Source organism: Danio rerio, chromosome 14 (assembly GCF_049306965.1).
Source record: "Danio rerio strain Tuebingen ecotype United States chromosome 14, GRCz12tu, whole genome shotgun sequence".
In the NCBI taxonomy this organism is placed as follows: domain Eukaryota; kingdom Metazoa; phylum Chordata; class Actinopteri; order Cypriniformes; family Danionidae; genus Danio; species Danio rerio.
In genome coordinates this window covers 12984001-12999048 of record NC_133189.1, presented here as the reverse complement: position 1 = coordinate 12999048, position 15048 = coordinate 12984001, and the positions used below count along the sequence as shown (strand labels likewise).

Below are 15048 nucleotides of genomic sequence, written 5' to 3'. Positions count from 1 at the left end.
ATGCACTGTTGCGGTAGCTTACAATGGCGAGGGAGGTGAGCGCGAGTAATTAAAACACAGTAACTACTTAAAAACCCAGAAACTGTGCAAAATTCACTCTGTGTGTGTTTGTAGGACATTCTTGTTATTTTACAAAATAAATTGTTATTTTACAAAATATCATTTTGTTAAATACCAGTACATCTGCTTTCATTCACAGCAAACATTAAGGAAGCCCTATTTTGTTGCCTGTATTAGCCTGTTTACTATTTAAGCATAGTGCAATTATGCTTTATGTGGTATAAATTTAACTCATTAAGCTAAAGCATGCTTTTACTTCATATTTTTAAATTAAATAATCTAGTTTAAAGGTTCACGAAACACCAAAACACATTTTTTGAGCTGTTGACAGTCATATGCGTGCCCCATGCTGCTAAAAGCACTATTAGGACACATATATTTCCCTAAAAAGTGAGAATTGGTTGTTTTTGCGTTATTTCGAGCACATTCATTCTTCCTGTTTGAAACTAGGTTTTGAAGCTGCGTCACGACGATTAAATACTTCCAGCGTGTAGACAGGCGGTCTGTACCTGGGAGCACATCTTGATGACATCGTGCAGCATTAATTTATGAGTAAGACTTGGTTCAAACCAATCAGCGCGCTCTATTGTGTACGCGATGCAACTTAATTAATATGCATGATAGCTTCGAAGACTGTTTTTACCTGATACAGTGATCAGACAGCAGAGAGACGCCACGTTGTGTTGCCAAGACAAGTTAAAGAGCTTTTTGCATCTGGAAATGGTGAAATCCGGATTTGCTGCTCATCTCTTTTTAAAAATGACACTGCTCCAGTTGCTGTTGATTGTCCTGTCTCTACAGATTTGGTAAGTGTGTGTGATCAGTGTCCTTCATTTGATTATTCAGAGGGCAAAGTTAGTTTGTATCGTCAGCAGTATTCTTTGAGTTTTTAAAGACCTACCCAAGTCAAAATGATTCAGTTACTAAGTTTACAGTACGGCAATATCACTAAAATACTATGGGCTGAAAGATCCACTATAAATGCTGCTCTCCAAGTGTAAACATGTAAACACTGCTATCAAACTATTCTTGTCGTGTTGAATTTTCGCCGCATTTTGTGACAGGATAGTCTATACACACACGGCTTTCTGACGCTACCTACTACCTATATTTATATATAAAAGCCTTTTGAAAGGATACAGGCCAGTACATCATAGTTGAGAGATGTTAAGTATTTGAGAGAGTCCACCACTGGAGTTATGAGGTTGTCGTACCACTGGATCTGAGACAGAATCTTAAAGAGAGAGAGAATAAAAGGACATTCAGTAACTGGTTATTATTCATGCACCATTAAACATTGATAACAGGAGTGCTGTATTTTTTTTTATTAAATACACACATTTTATACACACATAATATATATATATATATATATATATATATATATATATATATATATATATATATATATATATATATATATATATATATATAATAATTTTTTATTATTTTTTTCCTCTCTCTCTGTTGTGATGTGTACTGTGCAGCACATTGGTCAACCTCTGGTTGTGTTAAATAGTGCTATATAAGTACAATTGACATTAACATTCATTTAGTACATTTATGTTTACGCTATTTTTGTAATCCACTACTAATTTTAAAAACCATCAATTAATTTATCAGTTATTGTCAAGTATGGTCCAACCTAGCTATGATTATTGGCCAAATCTAATTTAGGTTCATTTCTTAATCAACTAAATACTCACATAATCGAAGAGAATGGTGGGGTTGCTGTGGCTTAACTTTCCTATCTGCCTTCCAGAGGGCTTAACATTCTCCTTGGTGAGCCGCCTGTGAAAAGAAAGAAAGAAAGAAAGAAAGAAAGAAAGAAAGAAAGAAAGTGTCAAGTCTTCATATCTGAAATGGTAGAATCAAAGGGTCTTTCTGTAAACAATTAGCTTATGGCTCATATCTCAAAAACAGCGTTGTAGATTACGCCATATAAAATTCAAGCCCCTCACATTTCAATGCCCATACTGTTAAAGCTCAGTTACCTCATTAAAGATGACAATAATCAACCAAAAGAAACTAATAAAAAAACAATTCCCTTATATAAACTCAAAAGATCATATAGATGGATCCGTAGCACTGCTGAAACATATATGAAAGTATTAAAGTCTAATCAAATAATATATTTTTTTTATCAATTCAACATATAACAACTGGATGGGAATTCATGTAGCCATTGAACATTAATAACATTTTTGAAAATATAGCTGTAATACAGTTAATTTAAAAGAAACTAGTACATACAAATGTAAAAAGTGGTTTGACCAAGACTGTAAATCAAATAGACATGAGCTTTGATTATTTTCAAACCAAAAAACACTTTAGGACAAAAGAAATTGCATGTTTATGGCAAAACACCTAAAGAGATTGAGAACAAAGATGACCAGGACCAGTTCTGAAGCATGCGGAGTAACCTAAACAATACAAAACCACAAGATATAGCCATAAATGATGTTCAAATTTGTAAATAATCATGTTTGAATAATGAATCAAAAAGAAGACTAAATCTTCTAAATTACCCAATAATCCTGCAAGAACTTGGAACGTGGAAAGCTGAAATCTCTTAAATGCAAGAAAACTTGTGGCTCAGACAACATACTTGAGATGAGATATTTAAAAACAGTTCTCCTGGGTAAGCTGTTTGCCAAGTTCTTTCTTAAACTTGAACATAAAGTCCACACTAGGGGCTTAGTAACTACTAGCTAGTTTGCAACTAAATTTGTTCTTACATCTGTTGCATCACATTTACATGAAGCAAACCCTGGTTAGTAGGTTGTAAGTTCTCCATAAAGTCACGCGTAGTCAGACTGAATGACATAATAAACAATAAGAAGCATTTAAATCGATTAACTGCCTTAAAATTACTCAACTAATGTGCCTATATACAAAACTGTCCTATGAAGTTTAAATGACAAATGACATTTTTATAGTTAATGATTACATTACAATCAGTCAATATAACAGACAATAGCACATAGCAGCATGTCAGCTGGTGAATGCATGTGAAATACACACATGAAGTTATCAAAACAATAAACTTGATTTTTAAAAATATATATATTATGAAACAAACATATGAAAGAGAAAAGAGCAGGGAGAAGAACTCAGTCAAGAGGAAATTCTCGTTTTAATTGATGGATACAATTGACAGATAAAAAGAAAACAATTAACAGAAAAAAAGAAAATGAAACTTTAACAAACTGAAAACAATGCGGGATTTGGGAGAGAAAAAAAAAGCTGTGAGTAGAGGGAAATCATTCTTCAATATTATGGTGAGATCTTCAATGTAAACTAATGGCACTGTTGTCTCTTTTATACAGTTATACATGGGATAGGGGGGACTCATCCCATCTTTAAAAGTGGAGACCAAACAGATCCTAATAACTACTAAGGGACCTGAATAACCAGTAATCTGTAAAAATTAGCAGATCTACTGGAGCAGTCAGACAGTCCTGAACTACAGCGGATGGACTCAGATTTCCTTAATCTCCAAAAAAATCTGGATATTTGAAATAAGTACTGCCATGATCGGACACAAGAGGTCAACAAACAAAAAAAACTAAGATTATGAGATTTCAGAAAAAAACAAGATTCTAAAACATAAGCATATATTGACTGTAAGCAACACCAAACTTCAGCTTGTTTAACAAAATAATTATCTAGCTCCAACTGAAAATTTCACAGTAACTATTTAAACATTACTTGTGAAAACCCAGAGAGCACTGCATGTCATGAAAATTAAACTGTTCAAAATAAACTTCTCTATTTCATCTCTGTTTGCTTAAACTCGACAGTCTTGCATTTCTTTGTCTGGATATTTATAGTTAAATCTATTATACATTTACAGCAATCCAAAGTTATCCGGCTAGACATGTCATCAAAAAGTCATCACCAACATGAAAAATCTTCTCAGCCATTGTAATGTTAGTGACCAAGCAAAAAAAACTTCACTCATCTGTCAGAGAGCTTGTGAGTTTATCTTTGTTGCTGTCAAATACAGTCTTGTGTAGTAATGCCATCTTGTTCAGTAATCGCATGAACAGACAATTACAGTATGAAAGTGACGGTTTTTCCATGTGTGAGACAGCATCTATTTATAGACAGAATGGAGAGAACTCGAATATAAGTAAACATACTTCATGATGTATTTGGATCTATCCACTGTCTGAGCCTTGATCTTCACCAGGAGTGGATGATTGCTGTATGTCTCATTTTTCCATTGCCCATAGAGACGATACCTATTAACACAAAATATATATTAAAACAAACATTTAAACAGTGTTTGCAAAAGAAACCATCATAAGGCAATGTATATGTAATTAGGTCTGGGCGATATTGCAAAAAAAAATTATAATAATAATAAATAAATAAAAATAATAATAAAAATCACCACACTGTCATGTTTCATATCATTCTGTATCAATGATTATTGAATATTTTTAACAATACATTTAGGAATATTAGGATTTTTTAAATTTAACCCATTTATTTAAATTTACCAACATTACTAAGGCAAATCGTTTTAATGTTGAAAAACAAGGATATTTAAACAAAATACCTCATCTCTTTATATTAAAATAAACACAAGTGTTAAAGAGACACATTAACTTAATAAATAATGTTACAAAGTGAGTGCAATGGTAAAGGTAGATCAACATCTGTATGGTGTGAATAATAATGATACAGTAAAACCTCAAACTTTGTAAAACAAATTATGATAAATAGTGACATTGAGTTTGTTTGATATAATTTCATTAAAATGGAATCCAACGTACAAAATAATTTAAACTTGAATGAGTGCTTCATTTCCTTTAAACATTCAGCTGGAGGGACAGTTATCTTTAGAGTCCTCATTATAGTTATCTTTAATGTGAATATGCCTTTACTCTTTTTAGAACATGATATTACACCATTAGCAGTAATGAGCTGATAAACCTTACCTGTGCTGGTAAGGGAAGAATTTAAAAAAGCCCCAGAGTTCCTCAGACATGCAGGCATTGCACTCCATAAGCGAGAGTGATGGTAACAGCACCTGATCAGCAATACTGAGAAAACTGCCCAGTAGAGAGTCCTGAAACAGAGACAGAAGCATTCATCACATCTTCATAAACTGTACAATCAAATCACACACTGCAAAGCTGGAGCCCAATATAAGACCATTGTTAACTCTGCAAAATGTCTTTCTGATGTGGGATGTCTCAACTCTTTGTGTAAGAGTCACGGGTCAATTAAAATTCCAATTATTTGATAAGTGCGATCTAGCAACTTTTGCAGGTTGAATGTCTCTTTACGTTCCAATAATTATTTAAGTAAATGATCTAAGTGTAATTAAATATATTTTGATATTCTTTAAAAAAAATTTGTCTAATTAAAATATTTGAGCCGAAAATTACGACAGGTAGCCTAAACTGTCTGTAACAAATGTATATTTGTATATCTGCACTCTGTTTATGTGTTGCAATGTCACCACAGAAACCCCTCAAGTTTTATTAATTTCCGTATTTCTCCCATTGAAAAAGAACTAGTCCCTTGGCAATTAAACAAACGTAATTTCAGATATGTTCAAAACAACTTTCTCTTTCACAAATCTTTTTAAACAGAGTCGCACATAACGAAAACATTGCGTCCTCCATGACCGACTCAAAACAGTTTTGTAACACACTGCTTTAAAAGACTATTTATTTGTGAAAAAATACAATAATGTTTTATAAAAACAGAACATAAAAAGAAAAGAAGTCATTACCGGAACCAACAGTGCACTCAGTATTCTGGGAAATTTGAAAATAAGATCATGTGAATCGTTTGTCAAAAGGTTTTTGAAATTAAATGTCCAATAACCATTTAAAATTATTAAAGTTTAGTTTAAATTAAGTAAATGCATGCAAAAGTATTATGTACAATCATATTTTAAAACATTAAATCGTTAAGTATTAAAACAATCATTATAATTATTTTGTATATATTTGACTTTGTTTAAACAGTTCTATCTAATTATTTTACATACTTCTTACAATTATAATATTATAAACTAAATTAAGCTATATTTAATTAAATCATTATATGACACTGTAGAGAAAAAAAAATGCCGTAGACAGAATGAAAGTGAGCACATACACTTGGAAAGCTTGAAGGCAGCTGGCTGAAAGTGCAGTTTTAAAGTTTCTGGTGGAATAATTCATAGTGATAAAAGAATGTGTTATCTTGCAGAGGGTGAAAAAAAGTAAAAACACAGATTTAGATTAAACCTCTACTCATGTATGTGATCAGCTTGAAAGGCTGTGTGTATAAGAGGATGGAAGATTAAAACAATTCAGGTAGTCATGGCAGCAAACCTTGAACATAGTGCTGCTTCCACAGCGAAGACATTTTATCATGTGGCTGTAAGTGCGATCCACAGTGAGGAACATGGACCTTTGACCATGGCCCTCTTTGTGCAATATTTCTGCACACAGTGAGAAATCCTACACTATGCGCAATGACTAGTGAACACAGCTGGGCAGTGTGATGAATCAAGGTTTTTTTTCCCCATTCGGTCCAAAACCCCCAAAAAATTCGGCCCATAATTATCTACAGAGGAATATCTGGCTCTAGAAAACTTTTTTAATTGCAATTGTATACAATGGAAAAGTAGACAGTTATGTACACACCTTTTAATAAAACATTTACTGCCGAGTAGAAATGTGATGAAATTGGCATACAATAAAATTTCATGTGAAGCATGAAGCATATATATATATATATATATATATATATATATATATATATATATATATATATATATATATATATATATATAAAAATATAACTTTTCTTTTTCTAAAATTGAGAAAGTGGTGAAATCGGAGCCCAAAATTGCTAAATACACCACATGTATGTTTAATAAACTTTAAACTCCAATTCCACAATTTACTTTTCATAACTCACCATTTTGTCCCTGCTGTCTTGCCTGCTTTCACTTTGGTACTAAGGGAGGAAAAAACATACACTGAGATCAAATGGAGGTTAAAAGATAAAATAATACAGCCATGATTGAATGTACGTACTTAATTTACGGGTGGGAAGAAAAAAAGAAAACATAGCATCACATCGTATCGGTTCAGTAGTAGATTCATTTAATGTTGAACAGGTTACCATTTTTACTAATTAATCAAATGAATGATGAATTAATGATGAATAATTAAATTGATTAGATAGTCTGAACAATGCAAAATGTGTTTCAATCAAGATTTGATCACCCATGTCCCTTTTTGAGAGAGGAAAAACCATGTACATCATTTCCAAAACTGAATATTGAATTGCAACTACATAGTCTGAGGGTCATGCTTTACCTCTTTCATGAAACTCTTTCCCAGCCGCACCATCTTCGCAAAAAGGATGGGATCATGAGACAGGTGAGGTCCCAGGTAGCATAACATGGTGAAGACATCCCTGGATAGATCATCAAAGTTTTCGGCGGGCTGGGGTGCATGTTTGTTCTGCAGAGGTGTTATCAAACTGCCTTTGGCACCTTTTGGTACTCCAGCCCTAAAACAATAAATTTAAGAAATAAATTTTGATTATAAACATTTATATAAAGACCACAAAATCCTAAAACACGTTTTACATGTTAAGAGCAAGTACAATAGGTATTAGGGCTGGGAATTATGATTAAAATATTATGTCTCTATATATGAATAGTTCAGGTGATATATATATATATATATATATATATATATATATATATATATATATATATATATATATATATATATATATATATATATATATATATATATACCTCTCTCTCTCTCTCTATATATATATATATATATATATAGACAGACAGACAGACAGACAGACAGACAGATAGACAGATAGACAGATAGACAGATAGATAGATAGATAGATAGATAGATAGATAGATAGATAGATAGATAGATAGATAGATAGATAGATAATCACCTGAACTCTTCATATGTAGAGACATAGTATTTTAATCATAATTCCCAGCCCTAATACCTATTGTACTTGCTCTTAACATGTAAGATGTGTTTTAGGATTTTGTGGTCTTTAAACTGGGGTAAGAAATTAAATGTGCTTATAATTATGCACTTGGCAATGTCTTTATCCATTGCAGTAAGGACACAATTTTGCTCTACTGTTTAAGTTACAGGAAAGTTTAAGTGAAATGTCTGAATGCTGTACCTGCGGTAGAGTGGATCTATGATCAGGTGAAGCAGCTGGCACAGTGCAACAGCGATGGCCTTGTGGGAGGTGGCATAGAAAGCTGGCAATTGATCCATGATGCTCTGAGAGTGCTGCCAGTCACTGATCCTCAGTAGTGCCTCAAGCAGTCCCAACTTCTGGTTATCAGGAGGCTGACATGGGAATAAACAGATTAAAACAAAGATAACATGTCCACATATGGCACAATTACATGCTATTTTGCTTGTTTTCTCTTGACGTGAGAAGTCAAGAGTCATCTAAAGAGATAAATGACATGCACACAATATCTGTGTTGCTTACATGATTGTATTTGTATGTACAGTTGAGGTCAGAATTACAGGCCCCTCCCTTTGAAATTTTTTCCTAGATGATGTTTAACAGAGCAAGGAAATTTTCACAGCATGTCTGATGACAATTTTTTTCCTCTGGAAAAAAGTCTTATTTATTTGATTTTAGGTAGAATAAAAGCAGTTTTTAATTTTTTCTAAATCATTTTAGGGTCAAACTTTTTAGCTCCTTTCAGCTATTTTTTTCGATAGTCTACAGAACAAACCATCATGATACAATAACTTGCCTAATTACCCTAACCTGCCTAGTTAACATAATTAACCTAGTTAAGCCTTTAAATGTCACTTTAGGCTATATAGAAGTGTCTTGAAAAATATCTAGTAAAATATTATTTACTGTCATTATGGCAAAGATAAAATAAATCAGTTATTAGAAATTAGTTAGAACTATTGTGTTTAGAAATGTGTTGATCAAATGTTCTCTCAGAAAAACAGAAATTGGGGAAAAATAAACAGGTCGACTAATAATTCAAGGGGGCTAATAATTCTGACTTCAACTGTATGTCTTTATATCGATCTATTCATCTATTTTTTTTAAGGTGTGATGGATTTTCATGGTTAAATTGACTTGTATGTGCTTATTCAAGACCCATCCATTTTGACTTAATGTATTTTCTACATTTCCTCTTTTGATGCTTGATTGTGTGCATTTGTTTGTTCAGTCATTGGTTGTCGCTGTAGCTTAACTTTGGCAAAGTTTCTTACTTCTCAGTTAAATGTCTTTTGAAGGAGCAGTATCAACATATATTAAACAGACAGTCTACTAATACTCAAATGGAATATGAAAATAAAGTGTTACCCAATTGTTATATCAAGTTATTAAATATAAACGACCAAATAGGCACAATTTATAGTAAGTTATAAATAGTTATTTATATTTCCTTATGAGCAAATTTATGGTGCAACTAAATTAAAGTCAAGTGTCACAACCTTCATTTGGTAATGCCAATTACATTATAGTAAAACAATGTTCAAATCACATCATAATATCTTTAAAAGATGGCCAAAAGTTTGCTTGGCATGTCTAAATAAAATCTAAAAAGGAGGTTTTAGTTTTTTGCTGACTGATATGATAGACATTTATCTTTGTCTTAGGTTCCCCAGATTAGCTTGCTGGAATTACCAAAAGTGTCAAGATATTCTCAAAACTAGGGCTGAACAATTGATCAAATTTTCATCATGATAAAATGATTTGTGACCCACATCCAATAAATAAACATTTTGTTATGATTTTACAGAAAGTGCAACAACAAACAGTTCAGATATCGCATTACCTTCTCGTTTTTTTCTTCTTCCTTGTCCTTTTCTTTCTCCTTGTCCTCTGTCTTTTCAGAGGGTAGGACCACCATCGTGAGTTTACGGGCAATCTGCTTGGCCTCTAGGATATCTCTCTTGTGCTCTTCCACAATGCTGGAATCCAGTGGGAGAAGCTGCAAAGTTAAACATTACTTTGTATCAGTGTTGATGAGTAAGCATGATATTTATAAAAGCTGTGTTCCCAAAAAGGATAAATCTGAGTTTGAAACACCGATGCATCTTTGTTGGCATGAACAAAGGGGCGGGTGGGAGTTGGCTATTTTAAATGATCAAAACTTTTTTTAACAAAATGCTAATGGTCTAATCCGATTCAATAAATTATCTAAGCTAAACAAGAAATTGGCTAAATGAATAGTTTATTTCAACTGTTATACTCTAGGGGACTGGATATAAAATGAGCCTTTAACCCCTTGGGGTCCCCCCAAGCAGACATGAGTTTCAGCACATTACTTCATAAAACACTCTGTAATTTTTGATCATGTTGATGATTCGAACACAGATTTGAAAATTGTTACGGGTCGTTTTAATTTCTGTATATACATAATTACAACAAAACATTATTTGTTTTCGTAAAATTAGTAAATCAGACTAATTGCTATCTCGTTCTGACATGTCAACATGACTGGTAGACGTGTCTGGGGAAAAAGAAAATCTGAATCTGCAAGAATAATTGCCCCACATAGATGAGAGACATAAATGCACAACTCCTGGGATGTGCACTTTTAAATGAGTATAATATAAGTATATTTTACTTTTAGATGAGTATATTTTAAAGGGCAACTAGGGTACCCCTTTTTTTCAAATTTAATAAAAGTCTTTTGCGTCTCTAAAATGTGCATGTAAAGCTCAAAACACCCATTAAATTTTTCATTATACCTTTTACTAGATCTTGTTTTATACATCTTTCCACCAGGGGACTGTTTGTCGTACTGCGCCTTTAAGGCGAATCTTTCCCACCTACTGTTTCTGTGTGCCTGTCGGCATGCCTTAAATGTCCTCCCTCAGCTGGGTCAGACAACTGACAGCCTTAGAGGAAGGTCTCACACAGCGTTTGTGAGAAATACTACAGTAAGAACTTTACCAATCAGTATCTGTTGTGCAGTTGCATTGATGAGTGACACGCAATATAGTTACAAAGTTTGCACGCGCACACACACACACAGAGAGAGAGAGAGAGAGAGAGAGAGAGAGAGAGAGAGAGAGAGAGAGAGAGAGAGAGAGAGAGAGAGAGAGAGAGAGAGAGAGAGAGAGAGAGAGAGAGAGAGAGAGAGAGRGGGAGAGAGCGCTTAGTTTAGCACTGTCTTTGCACACAAATGTGTCAGGATACAGGCTACTCTCCACGGCTGTATGGATATCTGTTATGTTTATGTACAAAATAAACCCGATTTAACATCCACAAACCGGGATTGAAGCGTCTTCTTTCATAATTTTTCTGACACGCGGCTGTGCTGATGAAGTAAAGCTGAAGTAAATCACTGTACTTCATTACACACGCTCTGTTTTAAAACATTTTAAACATGTGAAACTTACTCTTAATCACATTTGATGATGATTGATGATCCTAGCGAACTGAACAGACCTTTTATTTCCGGTTGCTTTGCGCACGTCTTGTTGACATGATTATTCACATGACTACCGGGACATGCTACCTAAAGCAGTCAATCAACTCATTGGGCGGGGGGACCGCACTCCTACGTAAAAGTTGCGGTTGGTCTGAAAACCGCTCCAATTGGCCCACCGTTTTTTATGTTGTTAAATTAAAAAAAAGAACTGGGTGTCCTTTAAATCTATATAAATTAACAAGCAGAGAATTTTTTTTTTTTTTTACAACAGCTTCGAACGGTCTTTTACCTCCCAGGTTCAGTTGTAAAACTATTCGAACCAAAAATTAATCTTTCGCTCACATGAACATAGAGGTCTTCAAGAGCGATGAGGTCATGCTGAAGAAGAGCTGCAGCGATGTGATACAGAGATGATGGTGTTTCTCCATTAGGCTCCTGTGTAGAAAAATGCACACCAGATCAAAATAACATTTACAAACACACACACACAACACACACACACACACACACACACACACACACACACACACACACACACACACACACATACATACACACACATATATACATACATATACATATTCTGAGATAGTGCAAGGGCATAAGTAATATTTATGAACCGCACGGGTGTGATTTTAGTAGCCTAATATGCCCTTGGTGTTAAATTTGGACAGCATACAATACACTTAAAATGGCTTGTGCTATAGACTAAACATTGCCACAACAAGCTCTTCACTTTTGATTTGGCAATTATGTACTAGGAGCCTTTCAGAATCTCGTTCTTGCTATGATTTAGTCTACTCCTCATCATTGTGGATGATGTCAGGTGCATTAGTGTGAAGGTGGCACAATTTTGATTTCCCTCCCATACTCCATTTGCTGGTACAAATAATAGCATAGCAGTACATCTATGCATTCTTTTTTAAACTGACTGCAGCATAAACATTTGCCAGGGCGTTTTTTAGCTCAGTATTGCTTAAAATGCTGCTAATAAAGTTAGTGCAGACTCATTGTTCGAACTTCAAACAATGTTAAAAAAAAAAAAAAAACAAGATGATAGATGACATCAGACTTTCATTCCATATGTTTAGACTAAAAACCATTCAATTTGCAGAGAAAGCTATAGATAATGTCATGTTTGAAATTACACTGAAACTGAAAAATAGCCATTGTAAAAGTTTGGACACCCCTTGTGTGTGGATTTTAAAACCTGTAGTCACCTAATGCTGATTAATTACAACACAAAATTGATTTGAGTGACTCAATGAACCTTAACAATCACACACACGTGCAACCAATCATGAAAAATAATATTTAAGATGGCTGATTCCTAGTTATGCTTCTCCTTATTGTGAACCAGAAAGTAGCAACAATGGAACCTCAAAAGAGCTTCCTAATGACTTAAATTATAATTGAATTAGATAGCATTAAAATAGAACATTTATAAACATGAAGGATGCAAAAAGCTATCACAAAGTTTTAAAAAGTCTATCACCACAATCAGAATTATAGTAAGAAAATTGAAGGCCACAGGAACAATGTGGCCTTTGCAAGACCAAGCAACAGGATCCTTCACAAGACCAAGAAAAACACATAAAAGAGCATGAGTATGATTCCTGTGAGGCTCCAGGGACAGACGAGTCTTCGCTGAGGCCCAGCTTCCAGTCTCCGCCGCTGAGACTGCTGATCTGCACAAGACATTTGGCCAGCGAAGAAATTGAAATGGTCGTGCCCAACTGAGTCTGGTTTCTCTCAAGGTTTTTTTTTCCTTCACTTTCTCTAATTGGTGAAGTTTTTTCCCCTCTCCGCTGTCACCACTAGCTTGCATAGTTTAGGATCGGTAGAGCTTCGCATCGATTGATTTGCTCCTCAGTGTTTAGGCCCTCAGCAGTGATTATTAAACCACAATGAACTGAGCTGAACTGAACTTAAGCCCCGTTTACACTAATGCGTTTTCGTTTTAAAATGCATAAAATTTGCTACGGTTACGGCATCCGTCCACACTACGCTGGAGTTTTCGAGCGCCAAAAACAGAGCGTTTTGGATTCGCTGAAGAGGCCGTTTACAAAAACGGAACCATCTGAAAACGGAGGCGGGGCTGCAGACATTAGCCTCTCTGCTTGGGGGTTTTCTTTAATATTAAGTAGCCTACCCACACAGTTCTGTCTCGCATCCTCTCCTTGCAAGTTCAGACTACACAAGTTTGATATAGAAAACTAACTCACGAGGACATGTCCGGTAAATCTTCAAAGAGATCAGTGTACTTATGACCTCATTCTCATCATCCTGGCAGCTCTCACCTGGGTAGATATGCTGCAGCGCATGCCAGAGTGTGTGTGTGGTCAAGTGATGTGCGTTTCAGTTGTTTTGGTGTAGACAGAGAGCTGTTCAGAAACGCTAGGTGAAAGCGAATCGTTTTCATTTTAAAACGCCGTTTTAAAACTAATGCCGAGTTCAGACTGCATGATTTTCAAAGTAGTCATGTCACGGATGTTTTCACACTGCATGACTATCTGGGCTAGCGTTTCGTCGCTGCTTTGTTTACACTGCAAGATGGATCTGCGACAGGGACATTCACATTGCATGACTTTACTATAGGAAGAATCGCCGACAACTTCATCCAAACTACGAGGTCCTGTCAAACCTCAACTAGTTTTTCCTCCATTTCGTGGGTCCAAATAAACCAAAAAAAAAAAAAAAAAAAAAGAGTGCTTTTAACTTCTCTCCCAGCCTCCCGCTGGCCAGCAGCAAGTATACACACACGCACACACAAGTGAAAGCTGCTCTCTCATTGGCTGCAGGCGATGGCTGATTAGCATGCCAAATATCTAACAGGCATCGGCGACTCATCAGTGATTCTCTCAGATCGTTTTTTGCTATGATTCAAATTTCATTGCATCTTTTGATTAAATAAATATTATGTCAGTACTGAAATGTTGCTTTTTCCCTAGGGTATAAAATATATTCAAATTAAATTTGAAATATATTCTAATTAAATTGCTCCATGAACTGCCACCTTATCGTAATGGAGGGGTTTGAGTGCTGGGTAGGGTCTCCCAAGGCAGAAAGGTCTTAGGCGACAGGTCAAACGAAGTGCGGTTCAAAAACCCTTTGTGAGTATAAGTACATCAAGGACTGTCACCCATTATGGCGCAGCCGGGGCCCCACCCTGGAGCCAGACCTGCGGTTGGAGCTCGTATGAGAGCGCCAAGTGGCTGGGTTTTTTAGCCAGAAGGAGTGATGTGGGACCATCCTCCCATAGGCCCACCACCTGCAGGGGAAGCCGTAAGGGGCCGGTGCATTGTGGAAAGGGTGGTTGTCAAAGGTTAGGACCACGACAACCCAATCATCAGGCACAAAAACTGGCTCTTGGGACAGGGAATGTCACCTCACTGGGAGGGAAGGAGCCGAAGCTTGTGCGGGAGGTGGAAAGGTACCGACTAGAGATAGCTGGGCTCACCTCCACACACAGCTGGGGTTCAGGAACTCAACTTCTTGAGAAGAGCTGGACTTTCTTCTACTCTGGAGTTGCTCATGGTGAGAGGCGG

At 35.3% G+C, this 15048-nt stretch overlaps 1 protein-coding gene across 4 annotated transcripts in view; it reads right to left on the bottom strand.

Annotated features, from left to right (window-relative positions):
• Positions 1 to 15048, bottom strand: part of thoc2 (THO complex 2) — a 94926-nt gene that overhangs the window by 48511 nt on the left and 31367 nt on the right. For 3 of the 4 annotated variants that reach the window (XR_011006083.2, XR_012389403.1, XM_005157134.6), the window contains exons 9-17: positions 11843 to 11935; positions 9896 to 10051; positions 8254 to 8426; positions 7398 to 7593; positions 6994 to 7032; positions 5010 to 5140; positions 4206 to 4307; positions 1767 to 1851; positions 1201 to 1294 (exon numbers count right to left, since the gene is read on the bottom strand). Coding sequence is in view for 2 of the 4 variants with exons in the window: in XM_005157134.6 (XP_005157191.1) it covers positions 1201 to 1294; positions 1767 to 1851; positions 4206 to 4307; positions 5010 to 5140; positions 6994 to 7032; positions 7398 to 7593; positions 8254 to 8426; positions 9896 to 10051; positions 11843 to 11935 (1069 nt within the window). In the remaining 2 variants the exon portion in view is untranslated. The remainder of the gene's footprint in view (positions 1 to 1200; positions 1295 to 1766; positions 1852 to 4205; positions 4308 to 5009; positions 5141 to 6993; positions 7033 to 7397; positions 7594 to 8253; positions 8427 to 9895; positions 10052 to 11842; positions 11936 to 15048) is intronic. The other variant, NM_001326547.1, reaches the window with a different exon arrangement.